Source organism: Panthera tigris, chromosome C1 (genome assembly GCF_018350195.1).
Source record: "Panthera tigris isolate Pti1 chromosome C1, P.tigris_Pti1_mat1.1, whole genome shotgun sequence".
Lineage (NCBI taxonomy): Eukaryota > Metazoa > Chordata > Mammalia > Carnivora > Felidae > Panthera > Panthera tigris.
The window spans coordinates 101,678,023-101,700,768 of NC_056667.1; the positions used below are offsets into that span (position 1 = coordinate 101,678,023).

General features: G+C 40.7%; 1 protein-coding gene across 2 annotated transcripts in view; it reads right to left on the minus strand.

Moving 5' to 3' along the window:
- NOTCH2 (notch receptor 2) overlaps positions 1 to 22,746 on the minus strand; it is a 163,821-nt gene that overhangs the window by 43,113 nt on the left and 97,962 nt on the right. For both annotated transcript variants that reach the window (XM_042993905.1, XM_042993904.1), the window contains exons 6-12: positions 15,849 to 16,082; positions 14,348 to 14,503; positions 13,693 to 13,881; positions 12,420 to 12,533; positions 11,525 to 11,638; positions 9,614 to 9,847; positions 6,584 to 6,694 (exon numbers count right to left, since the gene is read on the minus strand). In XM_042993905.1, the coding sequence (XP_042849839.1) occupies positions 6,584 to 6,694; positions 9,614 to 9,847; positions 11,525 to 11,638; positions 12,420 to 12,533; positions 13,693 to 13,881; positions 14,348 to 14,503; positions 15,849 to 16,082 (1,152 nt within the window). The remainder of the gene's footprint in view (positions 1 to 6,583; positions 6,695 to 9,613; positions 9,848 to 11,524; positions 11,639 to 12,419; positions 12,534 to 13,692; positions 13,882 to 14,347; positions 14,504 to 15,848; positions 16,083 to 22,746) is intronic.

The window sequence follows — 22,746 nt, forward strand, 5'->3', positions numbered from 1 at the left end:
CTGTAAGATGCCTTGGGCACCAAATGTCAGGATTTAAGTAATAAGACACCCAAGAGCACTTAGCACCATGTGAGGAAGTAGTAAACAGCACAGTCTTGATAATGCAGCCAAGTTAACGAAATGCTGGAACAGCACTGCACTGTTTTGATATGTATTTCTTCTTTACTCCATCTTAGAAACGGAAACTCCACAAGGATTCAAAAAGAGAACATCAAATGTTACCAAAGTTGGCTGTTCCTCTTGCTGCTGTTCTGAGTACTCTCGAAGAAGCTTTTATCACTGGTTCACTGCGCATTAATTTTTTCAGTTAGTCAACCTCTTACATTTCCACATATGGGATAGCTCAATCACCTGGAATACTTAGTGAATAAGCTACCAACTTAATTTAATGTTATAGTAGATAAAAAGCCATTTTGCTTTCATTCTCAGAGTTGTATTAATCCATTTCCCACCTCAGAAACAAGAGTATTCTAAGCATAATTTTATTGTCTTCTGATAATTGAGAGAACAATTCAGAGTCTCTTAATCTAGACCAGTGGTTCTCAACCTTAATGCGCAAAAAGAATCATTTAAAATACTTGTTTTATTATTTTTATTTTATATTCTTCTTTGATGTTTGTTTATTTCTGAGAGAGAGAGAGAGGGAGAGAGCTTATGTGAGCAGGGGAGGGGCAGAGAGAGAGAGGGAGACAGAGGATACTTGGCAGGCTCTGCGCTGACAGCTGAGAGCCTGATGCAGGGCTTGAACTCACGAACTGTGAGATCATGACCTGCGCTGAAGTTGGATGCTTAACGGACTTAGCTACCCAGGTGTCCCTAAAATACTTGTTTTAAAAGGAGATTCTTAGGCCCTCTCACCACAGATTATGATGCATGGAGTCCAGAAAACCAATTTTAAATAGTGCAGATGGTTCAAATATTCTATTTTGAAAAACTATGACATAGACAATTATTACTTTATCATCATGTAATAATGTAAATGCTCAGAATATATGAAATTAAGTGAATATATTCTTCCTCTAAAACCTACCCAAGACTGCACTTTGAAAAGATGTCTGCTATAACCTTGACATTTGATGCTTTAAGCTGAAGAAAGCGTGCCACTTATAAGAGTTTAGCTTTGTTAAATTTTGAATAATTGAGATTTAACTATATATTCTAAAATGATATAAAATTTTGAAATAACCCATAATTCTGTAAATGAGTGGCAACAAGCAACTGCTGTGAAGGAATTTATAAGTTTCAAAGAATACAATTTTCTGATTCAGATAAAAACATGCACTTTTATTTAAGAAAGAGCAACCCTGCATTTAGAACAGGAAATTCCAAATGAAATAGATCCACACCCCTTTAAAGTATGGGTATTAACATTTTTTTCACTCTCTGTTGCTCTCTAAACCATTATTGGTGGTTCTTGTGGTAAAGTCCCATAATCTGGTAGTGGTTGCTGTTTTCCTCTTAAGTGTTTTATTAATAACTTATTTTAAAGTACTATTTTCTTAGCCTCAACCTCAGAATTTTTTTTAGACATTTGCCACTGGCACCAAGATATGAGCCAGAACTCTTTACACAGCTATCCTTAGCCTGCTCTTCAGTGGAAAATAAGAGGAAAAAGCCTTCTTTTTCTATCCTTTTTAGGAAGCATTTTCTCAGAAGCCACTCTTCTCACGTTTTCCTCATTTGCTTTAAAAACCCTTCCCAGAATCAATGTTCCAGCCATCTTTAATGAGGAGGGTTAAGTGCCTCCTTTTGCAGTCTACCATGTGGACTGACCGCTGCTTCACTAGCAAGGTCCTACCCCTAGGGAGTTTCCACCCAGCATCAGAAATGCCCAGCACAAGGCTATGTACCTTATTGGACTCAGAAACTACTGAATGAGAAGTTAACCAATGTTTCTCACCTTGTAGGTACTCAACAAATTAGTGTTTAATAAATGAAAGCATGCTATAGTCCAGACTGGAGAGTCTGGAGTTGGCTGTCAGAAGTCCCATGTTTGAGTTCTAGTCATTCATTCTGAAGCATTTATTGAGTGTTTCTTCCGTGCTAGACACTGTGTTTAGACACCGACTAAAAAGATGATTAGGGAGGTTCCTGCCTTCTGGGAACTCACAATCCTAGCTGTATGACTCACTAGCTGGGGGGCTCAAAATATACAAAATATATTTGTATACGTTGCATGGACACATCAAGTTCTCTCTCTCAGTTGTCTTAGTTGTTTAATGGGAATAATAAAACTTCCTTATCTACTTTTTGTGTTTTGTTAATATTTTGATTGAGATAGAATTGATGTATAACACTGTATAAGTTTAAGGTATATGGCCTACTGATTTAATACATTTATATATTGCAATAGATTACCACTTTAATGTTACCTAACATTATGTCACATAATTATCATTTCTTTTTTGTGGTGAGAACAATTAAGACTCACTCTCTTAGCAACTTTGAAGTTTATTATACAGTATCGCTGACTATAATCACTGTGCTGGTACAACAGATCTCCAGACCTTATTTACCTACTAGTTTCAAGTTTGCACCCTTAAATACATCTCCCCAATTAGCCTTGCCCCTCCTAGCCACGATTTTCTTCTATTTTTATGAGTTTTGCTTGTTAATATTCTGCATACAAGTGGTATCATACAGTATTTGTCTTTCTCTGACTTATCTCCCTGAGCATAAAGCCAATTCATGTTGTCTCAAATGGCAAGATTTCATTCTTTTTTGTGGCTGAGTAGTATGAATTGATTTTAGTATTACTGCAAGACTCCTTGTTCTTAGCAGTGTGCCTGTTCAGGATATGACATTAGGTTAACTGAGGGCCAAAGAACCAAAAAGCAATTGCATGCTCAACGTTTACAAATTATAAATATATAATTTAACTTAATGATTATATTGGTTAAAAAGAAAGCCATTTTGCTTTCATTCTTAGAGTTGTATTAATCCATTTTCTGCCTCAGAAAGAAGAGTATTCTAAGCATAACTTTATTGTCTTCTGGTAACTGAGAAAACAATTCAGGGTCTCTTAATCTAGACTAGTGGTTCTATATTTAAATAATTTATAACTTATAAATGTAATTATATTATAAATTTATACTTTATAAACATTTATACACTTCACTACTGATGAGAAACTACTATAAGAAATTTAGAGGGGCGTCTGGGTGGCTCAGTTGGTTAAGCGTCCAACTTCAACTCAGGTCATGATCTCATGGTTTGGTTCGTGAGTTCGAGACCTGCGTCGGGCTCTGTGCTGACAGCTTGGAGCCTGGAGCCTGCTTCGGATTCTGTGTCCCCCTCTCCCTGTGCCCCTCCCCTGCTCTCACTCTGTCACTCTCTCTCTCTCAAAAATAAAATAAACATTAAAAAATTTAAAAAAGAAAGAAATTTAGAGAGAGAAGAGATTACAAAACTCATATATATGTTTTCTTATGGTATTTTCGTGATTAGTTTTATAATGACATTATAGTGAGGATTAGCTATTTTGGTAGACTTGTTACTCATGATTAGCCTTTCAAATGCTTTTTGAAAATCACTACGGTGTGGCAGACTATGAGGCTTTCAAAACTTTACCTGTTTCAGATGATGTTGGGTTTCTAAGTACAAATAATGATTTATAACTTAAAAATACAATCAGTCTCTGGTTAAATCATGTAGCTCTGAGAATTACAGTAGATACTTCCAGTATCCTCTATCTGGAAATTCCTGGGAATTTTCCAATAACAGTTTCTAAAGTTGTGTTTAGCTACTTCTGCCTGTGTTTTTTAAAGATTGAGCTATAACTGACATATAACATATTAGTCCCAGGTGTGCAATGTAATGATTTGATATTTGTATATACTGCAAAAGGATCACTATGGTAAGTCTAGCTAATATCCATCAACATACATAGTTTCAAAATTTTTTTTCTTGCTCTTTGCCCATTTTTAAATTGGATTATTTGCTTCCTTGCTATTGAGTTGTATGAGCTCTTTATATATTTTTGATATTAACCCTTTTTCAGATATATTGCTTACAAATATTTTCTCCTGTTCTATAGGCTGCCTTTTCAGTTTATTGTTCCTTGCTGTGCAGAAGCACTTTAGTTTAATGGAGTCCTGCTTGTTTAGTTTGGTTTTTGTTACCTGTGCTTTTGGTTTCTTATTCAACCTATTTGCTTTTATGGACTGTTATGAGAAGTCAGCAAAATAATAAATATGAAGACAAAACTGAAAAAGTAGTTTGTAAACTGAGAAGTAGCTTCTAGAAGTATCACTTGATTTCTTACATTTCCCATTCAATCAGTAAGTATAAAGAGATCCTGGGTGGCTCAGTTGGTTTAACGTCCGATTCTTGATTTTGGCTCAAGAATGATCTTCTGGTTCCTGAGATCAAGTCCCTCATCAGGCTTCTAGGCTGTTATCACAGAGCATGCTTGGGATTCTCTCTCCCTCTCTCTCTCTCTCTCTCTGCCCCTCCCCTGCTTGCATGCATGCACACACATGTGCACTCACTCTCTCAAATAAATAAACATTAAAAACAAGAGGTCTGCAGAGAATACAGAATTTAGTCTTAAAAAGAAAAACTCATTTAAATCTGTCAAAGCTGTTATGAGAATTGTAAAAAAAAAAAAAAAAAGTAGTAGTGCTAAAATAAAACAAAAGAAAGAATAAAACATCTCACATCTAAGCTCATGTATATATAATACCACAGTTGTCTGTGGTATTTTGGGCAGCTGATTAAAAAAGCAAAAAACAACTGAAAAAAAAATAGACATAGAAAATTGTTCCAAGAACAGAGTACCACCCAGTAACCAAAACATTCCACTTCTTGGTTATGTAATTTCATGCTACACCTTAGGTTTATTTTAGAATATTTTAGCCTATGTCCTCCCTCCTTGACCTTCTTGGTTTGCTGAATGTTAAAAAGAGAGAGAATATGACTTACTGGCATTTCAGAAAAAAAAAAAAAGTTCCAGTGTAAGGCTTACATGTCTAAAAAGAAGTCACAACAGGCACCCACTTAGGCTGCCCAGTGAGGTGAGAACGGGCATAGGCTCTAGAGTAGGACCACCTGGCCTGGAATCCTGCCTGGCCACAGTGCACTGGTAATGTTACTTAACCTCTCCAAGCTCTGGATTTTTCATCAATACCATAGGAATGATAATAGCTGTGGATAATTAAATGAGATTAGGTACCTAACGCCTAGCTCAAAATAAGCTCTTAATAAATGGTAGCTATTCTCTTACCTATTTAACAAAAATGCACCTATTATCCTACCTAGCAGGAATTTTTGTGTATTCAGTTGGCTGTCACTTCATCTTGCAGTATCAAGTTTCAGGACCAGAAGTACAGCTGGCTACTACCAGCACTGCTAGGCACTAGATACGACGGCTGTCATCATACTTGTCTTCTGAGTGATCTTCCACTGAGAAGACATTACGGTGACCCATGTGGGCCGAAAACATTACTCCCTAGCATCCGCGATCATACCCAAACAGGAAAAAGGTTTGTGAAATACAGCGGAAAGTAAGTTCCCGGCAAGCAAGAGGCAGACATTCACTTCACGTGGCCCTGAATGCCTTTGGAGGTCATAGTTTAAAAAGCTCTGAGGGAAATTTCTCACATTGGTTGCAAATGATCACATGGTACTTATTAAATGGTAACATTATTATGTAAGTGCCTGCTTGCGTGTGGGACCGTCTAGAAAGAATAGGATAGGCACGGTATATGCCCTCTGATGGTGTCATTAACAAACAGGTGTCTCAGTAAGGTGCCTCAGATTTCTCAATAGCCTCTAGCAATTTTTGGATCGGAAGGGTAAAAGATAAAGGCAATCTTACAACAAAAAAGAGAGAAAGAGATTTGTGTTTGTGTGTGTGCACACAAGCGTGCATGTGTAAATGTTCTGGCTACTTTTAATAATTACATTGGTCCTCCCAAGTTCTGGCCTCATCCAACAATCTCCCATAAGAGGAAGTACTCAGAAAAAAGCATTTAGTGTTTTCATAGAATTTTATCTTGGCTATACTTTTGTGGAAGGCATTCACTAAGTGTAGCAAATTAAAGGTGGCAGTAAAAGCTATATAACTCAAGCACAGTGACAGAAACTCATGGTCTGACTAGAAATGCTTTTCAGGTAGCTATAACATGTGGTCTAAAGGGGCACCTGGTGGCTCAGTCGGTTAAGCATCCAACTTTGGCTCAGGTCATGATCTCACGGCTTGTGAGTTTAAGCCCCGCGTTGGGCTCTGTGCTGACAGCTCAGAGCCTGGAGCCTGCTTCAGATTCTGTCTCCCTCTCTCTCTCTGCCTCTCCCCAACTTGTGCTCTGTCTCCCTCTCTCTCTCAAAAATAAATAAAATGTAAAAAAAAAAAAAAAAAAACCAAAAACATGTGGTCTAAAAACCCTAACTGAGGAAAAGTTTCATGTTATGATTTATGGAAGGCCTATTAGTAGAAAACTAGGCCAGAGAAGTACAGAAACACATTTCTAACCTTCAAAGAGACAAAGAAATAGGAAACATTTGAAAAGTGATTTTCCTTCATATGCCCCTTTCCCAAAGTGATGGGGCTGAAGAAGGGACCTCCCAACAAAAAAGGTGTTACCTGTGAATCCTGGTGAGCAGACACAACTATAACGATTAATGCCATCCATACAGACTCCGTGGACACAAGGGTTACTTGCACAGTCATCAAAATTGATTTCACAATTAACACCTGCAAAGATAAAAGTAGAAAAGAAACCATGCAGTATTACCACAAAAATAGCATGTGATGCTAGGTGTTAAGAAATCTAAAGAGTATACAGCCAACCCTAGATAGAGCTATATTAATAAAGGTGTAATTGTAGATATGGGTAACTAAACAGCAAGGATATAGCAGTCATAATTTTTACCATCATCTTATAAAAATACTCATGATACTTTGTTATGTACTTAACATGAATTTAGTGATGTCTTATTTCCCATTCATAGAAAAACGCTTTGGTAGTTTAAAAATTCTAAAACTAAAGCCCAATAAAACTAGGCTTTAAACTAACAAAATTTCCATTGAAAGTTGTAAAAATTTTGATTCACTCATATTTTGTATTAATATTTATTAATAATAATTACGTTAAAATTTATTGAGCCATTATTATGTGCAAGTACTCTGCCTCCCACTTCACATAAGTTTTCTTTAGTTTTCTCACTCAACTGGTACATCAAGTTGTAATACACCCACCATATCGTGGACTTGCACAACTACGGCAGTACAGCCAGGATGTGAACCAGGCACTTTGGATTCTGTCCCCTTCACCACACCATACTGGTCACTCTGTGATGAACGAGGCCATGCTGCCTCACTAGCCACAAATGAGGCAAGAGTTTCCATACTCCTGGATACTTTTAGGAGATGTGTCTAGCCTTGACTGATAACCCCCATTCACCTACAATCAACCATGGCAGGCCGCAGGAGGCTATATTTTATTTGAGTAGGACCAGACACCATGCCCAAGATGAGCCAATGTAATTTTCTCATTGGGACACTGGAATATGAGCTGTGGGACTATATGAACTGTGGTCTATAAATTGCTCTGTTTCCTGATAATCTCTGCAAAGCTTTACCAATCAATTCTCACTTGGAATCTGTAAGATACTTCTGTGTGCTTTCACTAGATCTTTTGTCTATTCTGTAGTTATCGTTTGCTTGTTTGCTAAGGAATCCTTAAACTAGTCAGGTTGGTTTCTGTGACTTAAAACCTTAAGAAACTTACTTAAAACAGTTTCCCATCATAAGACCATGGGTGAAAGAAGCCTCAGAAGTGATTCTGGGTTATTTATCTCACTTTAAGTACCCAGTAAGTGAGAAACCACAATTCTAACTAGCACATGGTAAAGTACCCCTTCTGTTTATACTCATCCAAAATCCAACCTACCAACTTAGGACCAAGTTATGAATGGGTTATGGATTCTCACTCTAGAACTCAAAAGTCTATTCAGAATGATTAATTAAAAGAGACCCGTCCATCTAGGCCCGCAGTACATGTCAGGTCTTTCTCCACCCATTATAGACAAAGATTTTTTTATAACGCCTACATCTCTTTGCTTTAATTCTCCCAACAGCCACAGGAAGAGATTTGGAAGTTTTCTGAGAGGTTTTGGGGCCTTCACTCTATGCTGCCTGCACACCACTCATATTTACTTCTTGCATTTCTCAGTGACAGCTACTTACACCTTGCCTTCTCTGTCCTCCCCAGGGAATACACCTGATACATCCTGGCATAATGATATCATCCCAGAGAAAACAAAGTGCTTGCCAACCCACCACTCACCCAGGTTTCTAGTATGTTTGTTATAATGGGAATGATAGCAAAGCCTAAAACAGCCCCACCATTCTAAAGGCGTCCATTCAATTGCTTGTAAATCTCTCAAATTTCTTTTCGTACTGCAATTTCTCATGTCTGGGGACCAGCCCGGAAGCAAATTGCTTTTGGAAGGCTTCACAAAGATCTATTCAGCCCTTTTAGTGAGTTATCTAAACGTGGGGAGGGGGAAGGCACTTTCAACTGTGAAGGCATGGGATGTTTTTCGTATGCTTGAGCAACTCAAAAAGGACTTTGTTTTCAAACTTGGCATGTATGAGGTCCTGGACGAAGACCAGGGCCTTTGACAAGTTTGAAGAAATGGATTTGGAAATAACAAAATAAAATGAGGGCAGTTAACCACCTCCCCCACCTTTGCCCCCTATGTAGGCCATTTTCCTTAAATCAAGAATGAGTTCTCAATAAATCACTCTCTTGTATTGGCAGGTTCCCTTCTAACAAAGGCACACACTAGTTAATCTTCCACTAATACATTTTCTTTGATCTGAGACATAGTACTTCTCTGTCCATTAACCACAGTTGTGACCATAATTATTCCTCAAATAAGTAAAACAGACTCCAGTGAGACCTGCGAAATGCTGCCGCCTGAGAAAATAACTCAACATTCCCCCAGCAAGGAGCAGCATGCCCTCCCAACTAACGAGCAGTCACTCAACCAGAGTCGGGGAAACAGCACTGAACTCGGGGGTGGGAAACGGTGGCTGTGCATTCTAATTTACAATGACTGGACCGTGCTGTGAAGTCTCTGCTCTCCCTGAGAATTCCCCCAAATGCCCAAGGTCCACCCGAAACACGGCAGAAGAAAAGTGTCACATTAAAGATACTGGACTCTGAAACAGAGAAAAACACAACTGGAAGGACAGGAGGGAGCAAGAAGGAAAAGGGCCAGCTTCATTACTCTGAGTGGGGTGGAAGTTCAAGGGAAAAGGACAATCAAATCAAGACACAAAGGCAAGAGGGTTTCCAATTTTAAATAATAATTTCTATTTTTTGAGGTGGGGTGTCTTCTTCTAATAAAACACACACACACACACACACACACACACACACACACACACACACACAGAGTCATCAGTTTTGCAAAACTATTGTCTCTAATTTCTCCACTGACTAGAGACTGAGATGTTTCTGGCTGAAGCTTTGGCTGTGCTTTTCAGAATCAGGACTGTTTTTTAGGTATCGAAGCATATGCCAAGAAAGTCTGAGATATCTGTGCAAATTGTTTTTGAGAAAGAGTGAAAACTCCAGAGGAGACATAAAGAGAGCAGGCTTACCTGACGTGCCCGGCTGGCAGTTGCACTGGTAGCCATTTACAAGGTCAATGCAGCGACCATCATTCAGGCAAGGGCTGCTGTAACATTCATCTATCTGGTCACTGCAGATGGCACCCATGTACCCCGGGTTGCAGATGCAGGTGTAGGAATCAATCCCATCCTGACACTGGCCATGGTGGCAAGGATCAGGGTCACAGTTGTCGATGTTCTCCTCGCACAACACACCAGTGAATCCTTGAAAGGAATTTTACCAAGAAGGCTTAAAAACCAAGGCAGACTCCACACCTGAATATAAGTGCGGCCACATCCACTATAGACCTCATGTCCTAACATTTCTACCGCAGCCAACGAGCAGCTGAAACAAACCATTTATAAGGCAATCCTAGAGAGTTGTGTTTAAAACAAAGTTTTTCAAATAAAATTTGTAGAATTCAAATACCTTTCTCAAAATGATCAGTGGGTTTCACTGCAGAGATACTTTAACTGCATCATCATTTCATACTGGGCTTCAGTGGGGACTAGCTCTCAATAGTTTTCCATTATATTTTTACCTCTCTATCCCTTTCTTCCAAAACCCAACATACAGATACTGTATTAATGGTTACGTGTATCTTATCTTCCCAATTCTGACCTTAGTATACAGAGAACTTTTCTTTATCCCTCTTAAACGCTCCCAGAGTACTGTGCTTACATATATACTAAGTTTTTAGTAAGTACCTGTTAATTAAAATGAATGAAAGTTTATGAGCATTAAAAGAAAAAGGGAAAATAAGACTTCATTCAACTTTAAATCCCTTTTAAAGGATTTTAAAGAAAGGCGAGGGGTGGGGTGGGATCTCTTCCTTTCAAACATGAGTTCAAGATTTTTAAACTCTCTCCAGAGGTTATTGTCCATGAGGATAATCTGGCCAGAGGAGGACAAAATCTGGAACTCCTCCAACCAAAAACAACAGTTTGCAAAAAGAGAAAGAAGTGAACTGGTTCATCTGACGGGACCTAATCTAAAGAGGCCCAGTAAATGGTAATGTTCCAGTACTACTGAAACACTAATTCTCTGTGTTTATTTTTGTGACTTAGTTTGCTTTTCTGTCATCAGAAAGAAATCATGCACATGATGTTTAAAATCCTTTAAGAATCAATCTTCCAAAATAAGAAACAGGTCTGGAATTATATTCATAACTTCTTTTTCCCTTATGCGGTCATATAAAAAATAAATTGAGAAATCATCTTTTCTAATAATTTCTAGTCCTTCTCTATAATACTGGTCTGTGTAAAAGCAAATGTGTAATAAGGGACGTTTGACTTAATCAAATCCACTCCCAAATGAGAAATGTGGCCACAGATCAGAAATGCAGAATATGTGTAAACAGATTCTTTTTCACTGTAGTAGCAGAAGTCAGGAAAGAGGACCTAAACTTTCCCAGAGTTCTCTCTCCCATTCAGATAACACACCTGACTCTCGGGCTGGGCAGTCTTTTACTCGGAAAACCTCTGCACTTGCACACAATGGCCCTTAGACTTCTGGGCCTTTGTTCAATCACTTGCCTCAAAAAACACAGAGACAGGTCTCCTGCTGAGAAGCCCTAGTGAAAAATAGCTTTCAGCTGGAATTCTTCCCTTTCCCAAAGGAGTAAGTCAAGCCAGCTGGAAACTCACCGCTGCCAAAATCTATCCCAGAAAGACCTGGACACCAAATGGAAATGTCCAAGCTAGGCCACTATTGTGGTGGAGAAGGAGGCAGGTGTTGTAGGAGAAAACCGTGAGAGAAGCAAAAACTATGCTGGAAGCAGCTCTCTCTAAACACAGAGCAGCTCATTAGTGGACTGGCCTGGTAGGGCAGCGAGTAGAGGACAGCCTCCTATTTTGTTCGGACAGACATATCAGGTGAACAGAAAGTGAGAACAATCTTACCTGTGGCACACTGGCATTCATAGCCATTTGGGTGATCAATACACTTTGCCCCATTCAGACACGGAGTACTGGAACAGTCATCAATATCAATCTGGCAAACTGGCCCAGTGAAACCTTAAAGGGGCAGAGTGATGACACGAGTCAAAGGATTCCCCTATGTCTATCCATCCAAGGTCTACAAAGGGCTTAAACCAGTGGCTCAGCAAACATAAAATTATTCTCCCCAGCAGGTAACTGGGATAACCGGGTGAAGCTCAGGGCATCAGAGACAACTGTGTGTGTCTCAACCTCTGTTTATTCCCAGTACAGATTTCACTTGCAGCTGAAGTAGGGACAGAATGGTTATACATGGAGCCCTCAAACAAGTGAGGGTAGCTTCAGAGGACCGGGACCTTCTCTCTGGAGAAATAACAAGGAGAGGCTATTGTCTGTGGCAGAAAATTTGGCATGTCTTCAACAGTAGCTTTGGGGGGCAAAAGGAGACACAGAGCATTCTTTGGAAAAAACTGACTTGTGTTGTCTGTTTCTGGACCTAGGGTGAAATATCTAACAATAAAAGTCTCACAGAGGGGCTTCAAGAATATGACCCATGGCGGGGGAAAATCCCTGAATAGCCTACAACTAAGGCTTCTGTGAGGTATGAACTTTCTGAAATATATACACAGACAGAGAGGTCATGGGCCATTCAGAATAGACTTGGACTTCTGGCCACAAAGGATTTGGATGATACACTAGCTGAAACAAACTCCCCGTTTCTGTACACACTCCGATTCCGAAGTGCTCACTTTAATGACTTCCTCATGTACAGCCCACACACATTCTCTCCTCCTCCCTTCCCTGTGGTCAGTCAGCTTTGTGCTTTCAAAGAAAACAGGGGCAGGTGGTGGGCACTTACCAGGCGGACACAGACACTGGAAGCGATTGACTTTATCTACACACTGACCATTGTTCACACAAGGGTTGCTCTGACATTCGTTTATCTCCAATTCACAATGCACACCTTTGAAACCTGAACAAATTAGACCACACAAGTGGCTTAGAAAGAAAGGCATATTCTAGCCAAGAAAGCACAAATTTGCAGATGACTACATCCTCTATGAGCATGAACATTTCTGCAGAAGGCAAAGCGGAGTCTCCCCTGATGGGAAATAGTCACTGCAAGTATCAGTGAGATAGGAGCATACGGTGAGAAACGCACATCACTGTGAAGAGGGAGAAAAGGTTACCTCCAAAGACACTGGTAAAATATAGCATGCCAGCAAAGGCACTCCCACATTCTCTGACCAGGCCCTGCTTCACTTTCAGAGCAGTGCCAGGCCCATAGGGTCCCCAGTCAATGTTCACACAGACCCGCTGACCTGGCGATCCTGTTGCTCTCAGGGTACAAGTCAAGGTCAGGAGGGCCTTCCAGTGCTAGACTGGCTAGCAGGTTTAATCAAGTAAAGCAGCCACTATCATATGTCATTTTTTCATTTTTTAAATTATTATTATTTTTTTTTTTAGAGAGAGAGAACACAAGTCGGGGAGAGGGGCAGAGGGGCAGGGGAAGACAGAATCTTAAGCAGGCTCCATGCTCAGCGTGGAGCCCGACAAGGGGCTTGATCCCACAATACTGGGATCAGTACTCAACTGACTGAGCCACCCAGGCGCCCCTCAAACGTCATTTTAAACTGGACTTACCTGTGCTCTCTGAGAATTCAAGAAATGGTTTCTGTAGAAGCACTCCAGAGTACAACTAACAATATGCACATTACTACGGATAAATAGCAAGTTCCTAAACGATTACGGGTAAAATAATTTTTATAAATGGAATAGTATGGTATTTATAATGTATCAAGAGATTAGGAAACCTTGCTATTTATAGGACTGTTATGGTAAATCCTTTGTTAAACCAAAGAATACTTGCATAAAAACAATCACTTCTGAATTTTTCTCTTACATGTAACTGATGTTGATATATGGACTTGTTTAATTTAGTGTCCATCACTCTAAGAATTCTAGCACTGCCTTACTCCTTAAGGGTCCCCTTGGCTAGGAACCCTGTCATTATTGGGAATTCAATGCTGACAGAGCTCATGGGATTGCCACCCTGTACTGAGTGCTCCGCCTAAGAGAACTGCAGGGCACTGTCTCTTGTCTAGATCCCACATACTGACGGGCCCATGTACCTGGCATGCACAGACACGTGAAGCCTCCAATCTTATCCAGACAGGTCGCATCGTTCTGGCAGGGGTCGGAATGGCACTCATTGATATCCAACTCGCAACGAGGCCCTGTATAGCCCCTCAGACATTCACAGTGGAAGGCACCATCTGTATTCACACATTTTCCTGCATGCTCACAAGGATTGCTATTGGCTAGAAAACACAAGCACCAATTACTGGAATCAAAGTACTTTGATAGAATTTCCACAAATATGGATTGCAGAAGTGGATCTGACTCTGCATAATGATAGCATTAGGGCTAGGCCTTTAATAATCCGGTTCTCAATTTACTATTTTCTTCCTTAAAATACAAAGAAGAAAGGAAGAAGCCAAGGCAAGGCAAGACTAAAGCAATTTCAACTCTTGTGCATCTCTGTTCTTTTGCCCGAACTGTCACTTGGGTAGGGCTTCCTGTTAGGAATCAGGTACAGACTTTCCATTTACTCAGTTCTTAGAAGAAAATATATGTTTACATTGGGGGGTTATAAACAGTAAGCATGTAACAGGAGAGATCGGAGGTTTGGGTGTAACATGCTCCTAGAGTAAAATGTGCTTCTGTCTGAATGCTCACTGAGCTCGACAGACACCATGAGGCATAGGGAAGGTTCCGTGTACTTACCCATGGCACATTCATCCACATCTTCTGTGCAGTCAGCGCCTTTGTAGCCTTGGGGGCAGGTGCAAATATACTGCCCGTTCAGGGGGTTGGTATCACACAGTGCCCCCTTATGGCAAGGATTGCTGATGCATGCATCATCCAAATGACACAAGAGACCTGTCACACAGGGTGGGGCAAGGAGAACAAAGAAAAAATGTCCCTTACTTGAGGAAGAGTTTTCTCTTTCATGGAGTTGGGAAAATCTTATGCTCACCTCACCAAAGTCTAACATGGAGATTTAGAGGCAACTTCCCCTTTGCCTAATCCTACCTTAGGGACATGCTGCAGCCAGCAGCAAGCAAGGAGCTTCTGTGGACAACCTTCGTGCTCTGACCCTAAGCCCCCAGCTAGACCTCTCCTCAAGGGTACAGGCATCCTAGGCCATAAAGTGAGATGGTCAGAGGATGGTGACATGAAAATGGAGAGAGCCTTCTGAGAGGGCTGCCAGATTAGCAAATAAAAATAGAGGATGTCCAGTTCAACTTGAATTTCAAATAAACAACAAATAATTTTTTACTACATATTCCAAATACTGCATGTCTCTTATATTTTATTATATTTTATTTAGCAACTACTTTCCTAAAATTATGCTTGCTACCTGACGATCATGGGGCCACCAGGATTTGACTAGCCTCAGAAGACAAAACAAAAACAAAACAAAAAACAGCTGAACATCATAAGCCTATACTAGAGTAGCTTTTTAATAGTGTCAACATTCCTGGCTCAAGTGCCCCCAGGACTCTAAAGGTATTACTAGGTCCCATGTTCCATGTAATTCACATGGGAACTGGATTTTCCAGTCTGCAATTAGCTTAAGAACAGGTAACTAATGCTTCGTCTACAAAGCTAGAGGTGGGGCCTTTCCAAAAGCCGAAATGAGAACATTTCAGAAGTGCTGGGTACAAAATTCTCAGTTAAGCTACCTTCTTCTGTCACATTCCTCCCTTCACTGCTATCTACCCCTAGGACTGGGAGCTGTTACCTTCAGAGACTAGAGCAACTAACTTTGCAGTTAGTAAAATTCTTCCCTTAGAGGAATATTTCCATAGACACTGAGAGTTGGAATGCATTCAAATGTTTCTCTCCTCCCAACTCCTTCTGAGTAAAAGAGTTCTTCTCAAAATGAAGTTCCTAAATCCATTTATTGGTAATTTGGTCTTAATTTCTGAGAAATTAACCTTAATTCCTGAGGTGCTTTTCAGCCTCAAATCTTAAGGAGGTCAACAGAAGTTCCCAAGGCAATAGTTACTAACTTTCATTTTAGGGGGATGAAAAACTGAGGTATGCAGATTTAAGATGAGAGCCAAAAGCCCTAAAGAAGACTACTTTCATAGCACTTGAGCTAGCAATTACACTTCCAGAATTAACACTTGACTAACATGTTCCTACAGATGCTCATTAAAAGATCCTGAATGCTCCCCGGCCCCTTCCGTGAACTCCAGTTCTGTCCTGCTGGCCTCACCTGCCTTTCCTTCAGGGCACATGCAAGAGAAGGAGGCCACGCGGTCAATGCACGTGGAGCCGGGAGTGCAGGAGGCGAAGGCGCAGTCATCGATGTTCTCACTGCAGTCGTCTCCACTCCAGCCATTGACACACACGCAGCCATAGCCCCCGTTGCGGTTGGTGCAGGTGCCTCCGTTCTGACAAGCGTTAGGTTGCAGCAGACACTCGTCTACATCCTCTGTGCAGAACTGTCCTTTGGGGGAAGAAAGTGCCTTTGATTAGGGCTCTGAAGTCCCAAAGAATTAGTACCACACCAGCTCCCGCACATGCCTCATCCTCATGTGACCTGCCTGAAATTCAGGCAAGTGGAACTCACAGCGGACCAGGTCTTCATGTGAATTTTAGGGCTACCATAGACAATCCACATGATATCTATTCCAGACAAATAAAGAGGAATGGAAACTGCCATTCCTAGAAATTCTGACGTGAGAATTTAGCCAACCTATTAAAGAAAAAATTAGTCTTGCAGCATCCTTAACTCAGTTAAATCCCTGGGGCAATGAATATGTAAGTGAGAAGTGGGAAGAAGAATATAGGAGAGGAGTGAAAAACAGGAGTGAATGATTAGAAGGAATCTAAATGTCAAAATGTCAAGGCAGTTGTTCTATATCCTGATTGTATCAACGTCAACATCCTGGTTATGATACTGTACAACAGATTTGCATGATGATGTTATCATTGGGGGAGCCTTGGTAAACAATATAGGGTATCTCTCTGTATTAATTCTCATACTGCATGTGAAACTATGATAATCTCAAAACAAAAAGTTTAATTAAGAAATAAAAGAAAGGATGAGAGAAGGTAGGCAGCAGAGATGAAGGACATGAAAAGCTTTGGTAAACTGTAGAGGTGAAAGGCAACACCAAGATGATGGACGAAATTGGAGCAAACTGTGCACAGCCTGTGGCACCCAACCTTCAAGGATGTGGATTTGTGGAATAAGATGCAGAAAAGTGACCCAGTGATATAGAAGACGGAAAAAGGATTGGTTTGATCTGTCTGAAAAAGACCAAACTGAAGGACAATATGCGAGACCACTTATGGATATAAGGCAGGTCACTATAACAGCAAAGGATGGGGCCTATGACAAAAGCTCTCGGGCTCTGTGATAAGGAACAAAAACATGTCTTCAGCTTACAAGCAAGGAATCTGTGATTAACAAGCAATTTAGTGCCAGACCACATGGATTATGAAACAAATTAATGAATATCAGTTTAGACAGCTATCAAAGGGAACTCATGTTCAGATCATCTGAATTCTCCAAAACACAACACAAGTGGCTGAAACTCAAAAAAAAAAAAAACAAAAAAACCCTCAAGGTGTCCTTTAATTCTATCTTTGTTAAAGAATTCGATGAATAATTTAAAAAGGCATGCTGGTGAAGAGGCCTCTCAATAAAAAAGCACATGATGTTTATACTCAGAAAATGCCAAGGCTATCCCTAGTCCCTAGAATTCCTAACAATAACTCAAGTGGCTCTTTTCAGAAAGCCTTCAATGTGCCCAGCTGTGTAGCCATCACTGCTAACAGAAGTTAGTTGTATCTGATCTAACCTAACTGACTGTCTATTCTTTACCCTAATCTAACCTGTACACCCATTATTACAGAACTACCATCTGAGGCACCAGGGTGGCTCAGTCAGTTAAGCGACTGACTTCAGCTCAGGTCGTGATCTCATGGTTCGTGGGCCTGAGCCCTGTGTCGGGCTCTGTGCTAACAGCTCAGACCTAGAGCCTGCTTCGGATTCTGTGTCTCCCTCTCTCTCTGCCCCTCCCCTACTCCCACTCTGTCTCTCTCTCAAAAAAAAAAAAAAAAAAAAAAGAACTAGCATTACTCTATTGCACTTACTTGATTCTACATCCATCTCCCATCACTTGGCTGTAAACAACCTCAGTTCGGAATATTTTTTTGTATCCCTAGCTAAAATCTCACTGACCAGGATGGCAGGATGGGTGTGTGGGCATCTCTGGAACTCTGTGCTCATCACCCCCATTCTGTGTGCTTCTCCTCACCCCACTTCATCCATATAATTCTTGAAGGAGTCACCATATCTTTACACGATCATGACCTCCTAATCTAGCTGACTGACCCAGGATGGGCATCTGACACAAGCTGTTATCACTATGTCCCTTTTCTAAATTTTTGGACTAGGGACCCTTTGCCACATGGACCAAAAGGATAAAGTGGCTGGTCTACAAAGTGATAGGGGTGAATCAGAAGTGCAAAGAGAAAAACAGAATCATGGTGGCATTCAAGTTGTTGGTTCCAGTTGTTCCTGAAGCCCAAATGCTCATAATGAGAGATGGCCCTTTCAGTAGGTTTCCCTAATTTCAGATGGGGATCTGTCAACTGCACCCCCCAGTATTAACTAATACGAACTGAGTGAGTGAGTGAGTGAGTCTGCATACACGCACAGGCAATCACTTCCCCCAGGGCACATGATGTCATTTATTGCAGAAAGCGCTGCTCCCTTACTCTACAGGCAGAAATGCTGCATCAGAGTAAAGACAGACATGTAATTAGGATACAGGTGGGATTTAGAAATGAAAACATGACTAAGAAGTAGGTAAAGAGGTACTGTAACCTGGAGATTACTGAGAGTCTTATCTCTTAAGCTAACTCAAATATCTAGGGTACCCTCAAACCAAACTTATGTGGTGAATCTGAGCAATTTGGATGTTCTTTTTCTTTTTGACTGGCTCTGTGATAGTTCTGAGTATAGGACACTGTGCGTTTAAAAATATCTCGTATGTATTTCTTACGTAACATAATATTCAGACACTTAAATATTATAGTAAGACAGACTAGGTAAATAAAACAATGCTTGGAATGGATATTTGGTACCCCTGGGAAAGGAAACCAAGAGTCATTGTTTCCCTGCTTTGAACCAGGCATTGTGCTGAGCTGTCACAAAATTTATCTCATTTAGAGTCGAGGAAATAGGCTCAGAGAGGTAAAATAACTGGTGTCAGGCAGGGAGAGCAGGGGAAGCAGGATTTAAACCAGAGCTGCCTACCTCTAAAACTCTTTTCTTTTTTTAATGTTTATTATTTATTTCTGAGAGAGAGACAGAGTGCAAGCAGGGAAGGGGCAGAGAGAGAGAGAGGGAGATGCAGAATCCAAAGCAGGCTCCAGGCTCCAAGCTGTCAGCACAGAGCCTGACACGGGGATTGAACTCAGGAACCATGAGACCATGACCTGAGCCGAAGTCAGATGGTTAGCTGACTGAGCCACCCAGGCACCCCTAAAACTTTTAATGAAGATTTGAGGTGTGAGTCTGACCGTATCAAAACTGTCTTTGTGTGCCTCAGTTTCCCAAGTTCATGAAGGCACGAGGAAGTGAAGAGGGTGAAGAAGGATTGGAAGGACTCAAATCATTACTCACATGATCAGATTACTGGAAAAATTCAACACTCAAATTATTATCCAAAAATCAAATGTACTTTTAGGTACAGTTTGCTATTTTTTGAATGGGATTGTTGTTGAAGATTAGAACACCTGAGAACTGTATATCTATCTGTTAGATAATGTTTGTCAGAGTAACCAAATGTAGAGAGCCAAAAACGCACTGGCTTATAAATTACTTTCTACAAAATGGGTCATTTTTCTCTAAGATTCAGGAACATTTCTCCAGAAAAACATTCCCTCTCAGACTCATTTCTGCCAGAATTTTTTTACTCTTCATTCCAATTCTACAAACCAGAATGAGGAAAATGGTAAGCTGGGAGGCCACTACAAGTGCTTGCTCCAAAATTCCCATTGGAATGCCTGCTAAGATACTGCCCCTCCTTCAGGCCACCACTTCTTGGCACAGGAGGAAATCAATGCAGAAGCCTAAGAATAAGAAACATGAGGGTCAGAAAGGTCATAAACTAGTAAGTGAGAGCACTGCCATTCAAATCCAGATCAGTCTGGCTCCAAATCTACTGCCCTTCTCACTACAGCAGTTTCCAGCCTTGCTTTCAATCAACAAGATCTGCAGGCTAGATCTCTGATCCTAGGATCATAAAGCACACTGAGAAGGCAGGAAGCATGTGATAATTAAAGAACACCCTTGGTACAGATGAGAATAAAGGCGGAAAGTCACTGAATATTGAAATAGGAAGAGTTTACGGTGGTCATCTGGAGGGGTTGGTGCATGGTCTGAGGTCATTTGGCTCTCCCCACTACTCCATGGCAAAAAAGCATTAACCTGAGCTGGAGGCAGAAGGCTCACTGAGGGTGGTAGGACTAGGTCCTGAAGACATCAAAATGACTGAAGGGTATTCTTTGGCTGGGGTTTAAAAAGAGGAAAGGTTGGAGATCATTTAAGGCTTTGAATTCTAGTATGAATTCTGAATGTGATACAACAAGCAAGGGGGAGTTATTATAGGCTCACACATGGGGGAAGACATGATCAAAACTGCATTTGAAGATTCGTCTAGAGTATAGGAGGGACTAAAACAAATGGCTCTCTGTTAGTAGGGAGAGAAGGAGACAGAACTAAGTTATGAGCTACCCAGCATACAAACGCATCTGGTGAAAAGGGAGAGCTATGTTGTATCCATGCCCTACCAAGCTACTAAATGTTCCACTCAAACAAGTCTCAGCATGGATATCATCTGTGTCAACACACACACTTGGCTGGTGACTCCCAAAATATGTTGCACAAAGCTCTGTTAGGCAAGTTTTTGAGGGCATCAATTATCCCTCTTAGTAATTTCCACCTGCCAGATATTGCAAGCTACTGCTATTTAATGTTGAGGCTAAGGAACTGGGCTACTAGGCCCTTCCCATTTCCCATCAGCAAAAGACAAAAGAAGTAACTTGTTATTAGCAACTACCTTCTCTACTGCCACCATGAGTCTCGGCTAACTTGGTATGAAATGTCACAGTACCAAATCCTTGGCTGATACCTTAAACACTTAGGGCCACCCGTAGCTCCTGATAATTTTCTGGCTGATCACTTTTGCCTCTTAAATATATCTCAAATCTACACCTTCCCTTGCTATATTTTACTCCAGACACAATGACTTACTGTTGGCTCAAACATTAAGTTCTTTCTTACCAAAGAACCTCTGCATATCCTATTCTCACCACCTCAAAATATTCTTCTCCCTCTTATTTATATGGCTAGTAACTTCCCATTCTTTGACTTCTCTTATAACTTAACTAGATATCCAAATTCACATCTTCCCAATTTTCTCCATATGCATCTATTTAATTCACTCTATCCTGCCACCATCAAAAGTTGAACTTTTGTATTTATTTATTCTTTACAGAATAAATACATATATTTATTCTTTACAGAATAAATACATATATTTATTCTTTATAGAATAAAGAATATATTTATTTATTCTTTTCTCTGCCCCTATTAGACTATATGCTCCTTGAGGACAGGAACTGTGGCTGCCATTCACCTCAGTTTATTTATCTGGCACTTTACCAGGCACTGGGTAAAACAGACCTTAGACTTCAGATTTAATGTAATGTGCTCATTTTACACACAGGGAAACTAGGGCCAGAAAGGTGCGGTGACTTGTCCACATTTGCACAACGAGTTGGAGGAATGTTAGAAATAGACAAAATTAAAAAATGGAAATCATCAAGTGCTGAAAAGGATGTTGGGGGTGTGAGGTCATAGCAGATCAAGTTAGTCGTCTGAATAAGGAAGGGGACTCTGAGCTGGCTGTTGAGAGACAGAGCAGGATTGAGAAACACAGGGGAAAAGCGAGGCACTTCAGTAGTGCTACTAAGGAAGACAATACTAAAGACCCACCATCAGAAAATATGTCTGCTGCATTAGTTTTGTTGGAGTAGGTCACCTTCATGTCGATCGTTTCTTACTGCCTCATCCTATGGTCTTAAAATCAAAGGATGAATGAGTTAGATTGTGGGCACAGCCTCTGGAAGTTAATATAAGAGAGTGAACCCAAGAGAGCTGTACTGAAATGGAAACCATGACTGAGGCTTCATCAGCATCAAGCTCTAGCCCAGTGAGCCATGGACCTCTAAACAGACACCACTTATGAGTTACAACACACTGGGATACAAACAGCTCATTATGGCTCTTTCAAGGTACCACAAACAAACCACCAATCTGACTTGGAGTTACAAGTGACTGTGAAGTGAGAGGAAAGGAAAAACAGAAAAGAAATGATCACTGACCCTTAGCACTTCAGGATAAAGTCCTTTCCCTGCCTAGTCATCTCTCAACTGTGAAGTGCGTGGGAAAAACTTTTATCACATCAGTGGCCCTGTTAAGGGTCAACTCTCATTGCAACAACAATCAGCACATGAAGAATAATATAAAAAATGAGTTTGGCAGGCCCTTGCTCTGGCCCTGCTACCTCCTCTGTTGTGGTTAAATCAAGAGAATTCAGTCTCCAGTATCTCCTTCCAGCCAGCGATCACCCAAGCTCCTAAGTGTGGAGGTTCCATCTTTCCATATCATAGCAGAGCACACCCATAACCTTGTCCTACAGAAGCTTCTCTATGCACAGATGCTCTATTCCACTGCAGAAGTGTAAGATCAGAGGATAAGCTTGACTGTCCTAGTCCTGGCTGGGTCTAGAGCTGGTTGAAACATTCTGTATAAACTCTGGAATCTACAGGTTCTGCCTGAGAAAACATGTGCACTAATCCACAAACAACATAAATGTGTATAAGAGGCCTGGGGGTATGCAAGTGGCTAAGGGGATAATGTGGGAGGAGGGGATATACATACAGATAAATGCAAGAATCTCAGTGAATGTTGCCCCAATCCGAGACACCATCAGCTTTTCTAGGACTCCTCAAAAGCCTGGTTTCCCTGTATCCTGACCAGTATATTTCCTAAAGAATCACCAGAATGATCTCAATGTATACTATTTGCC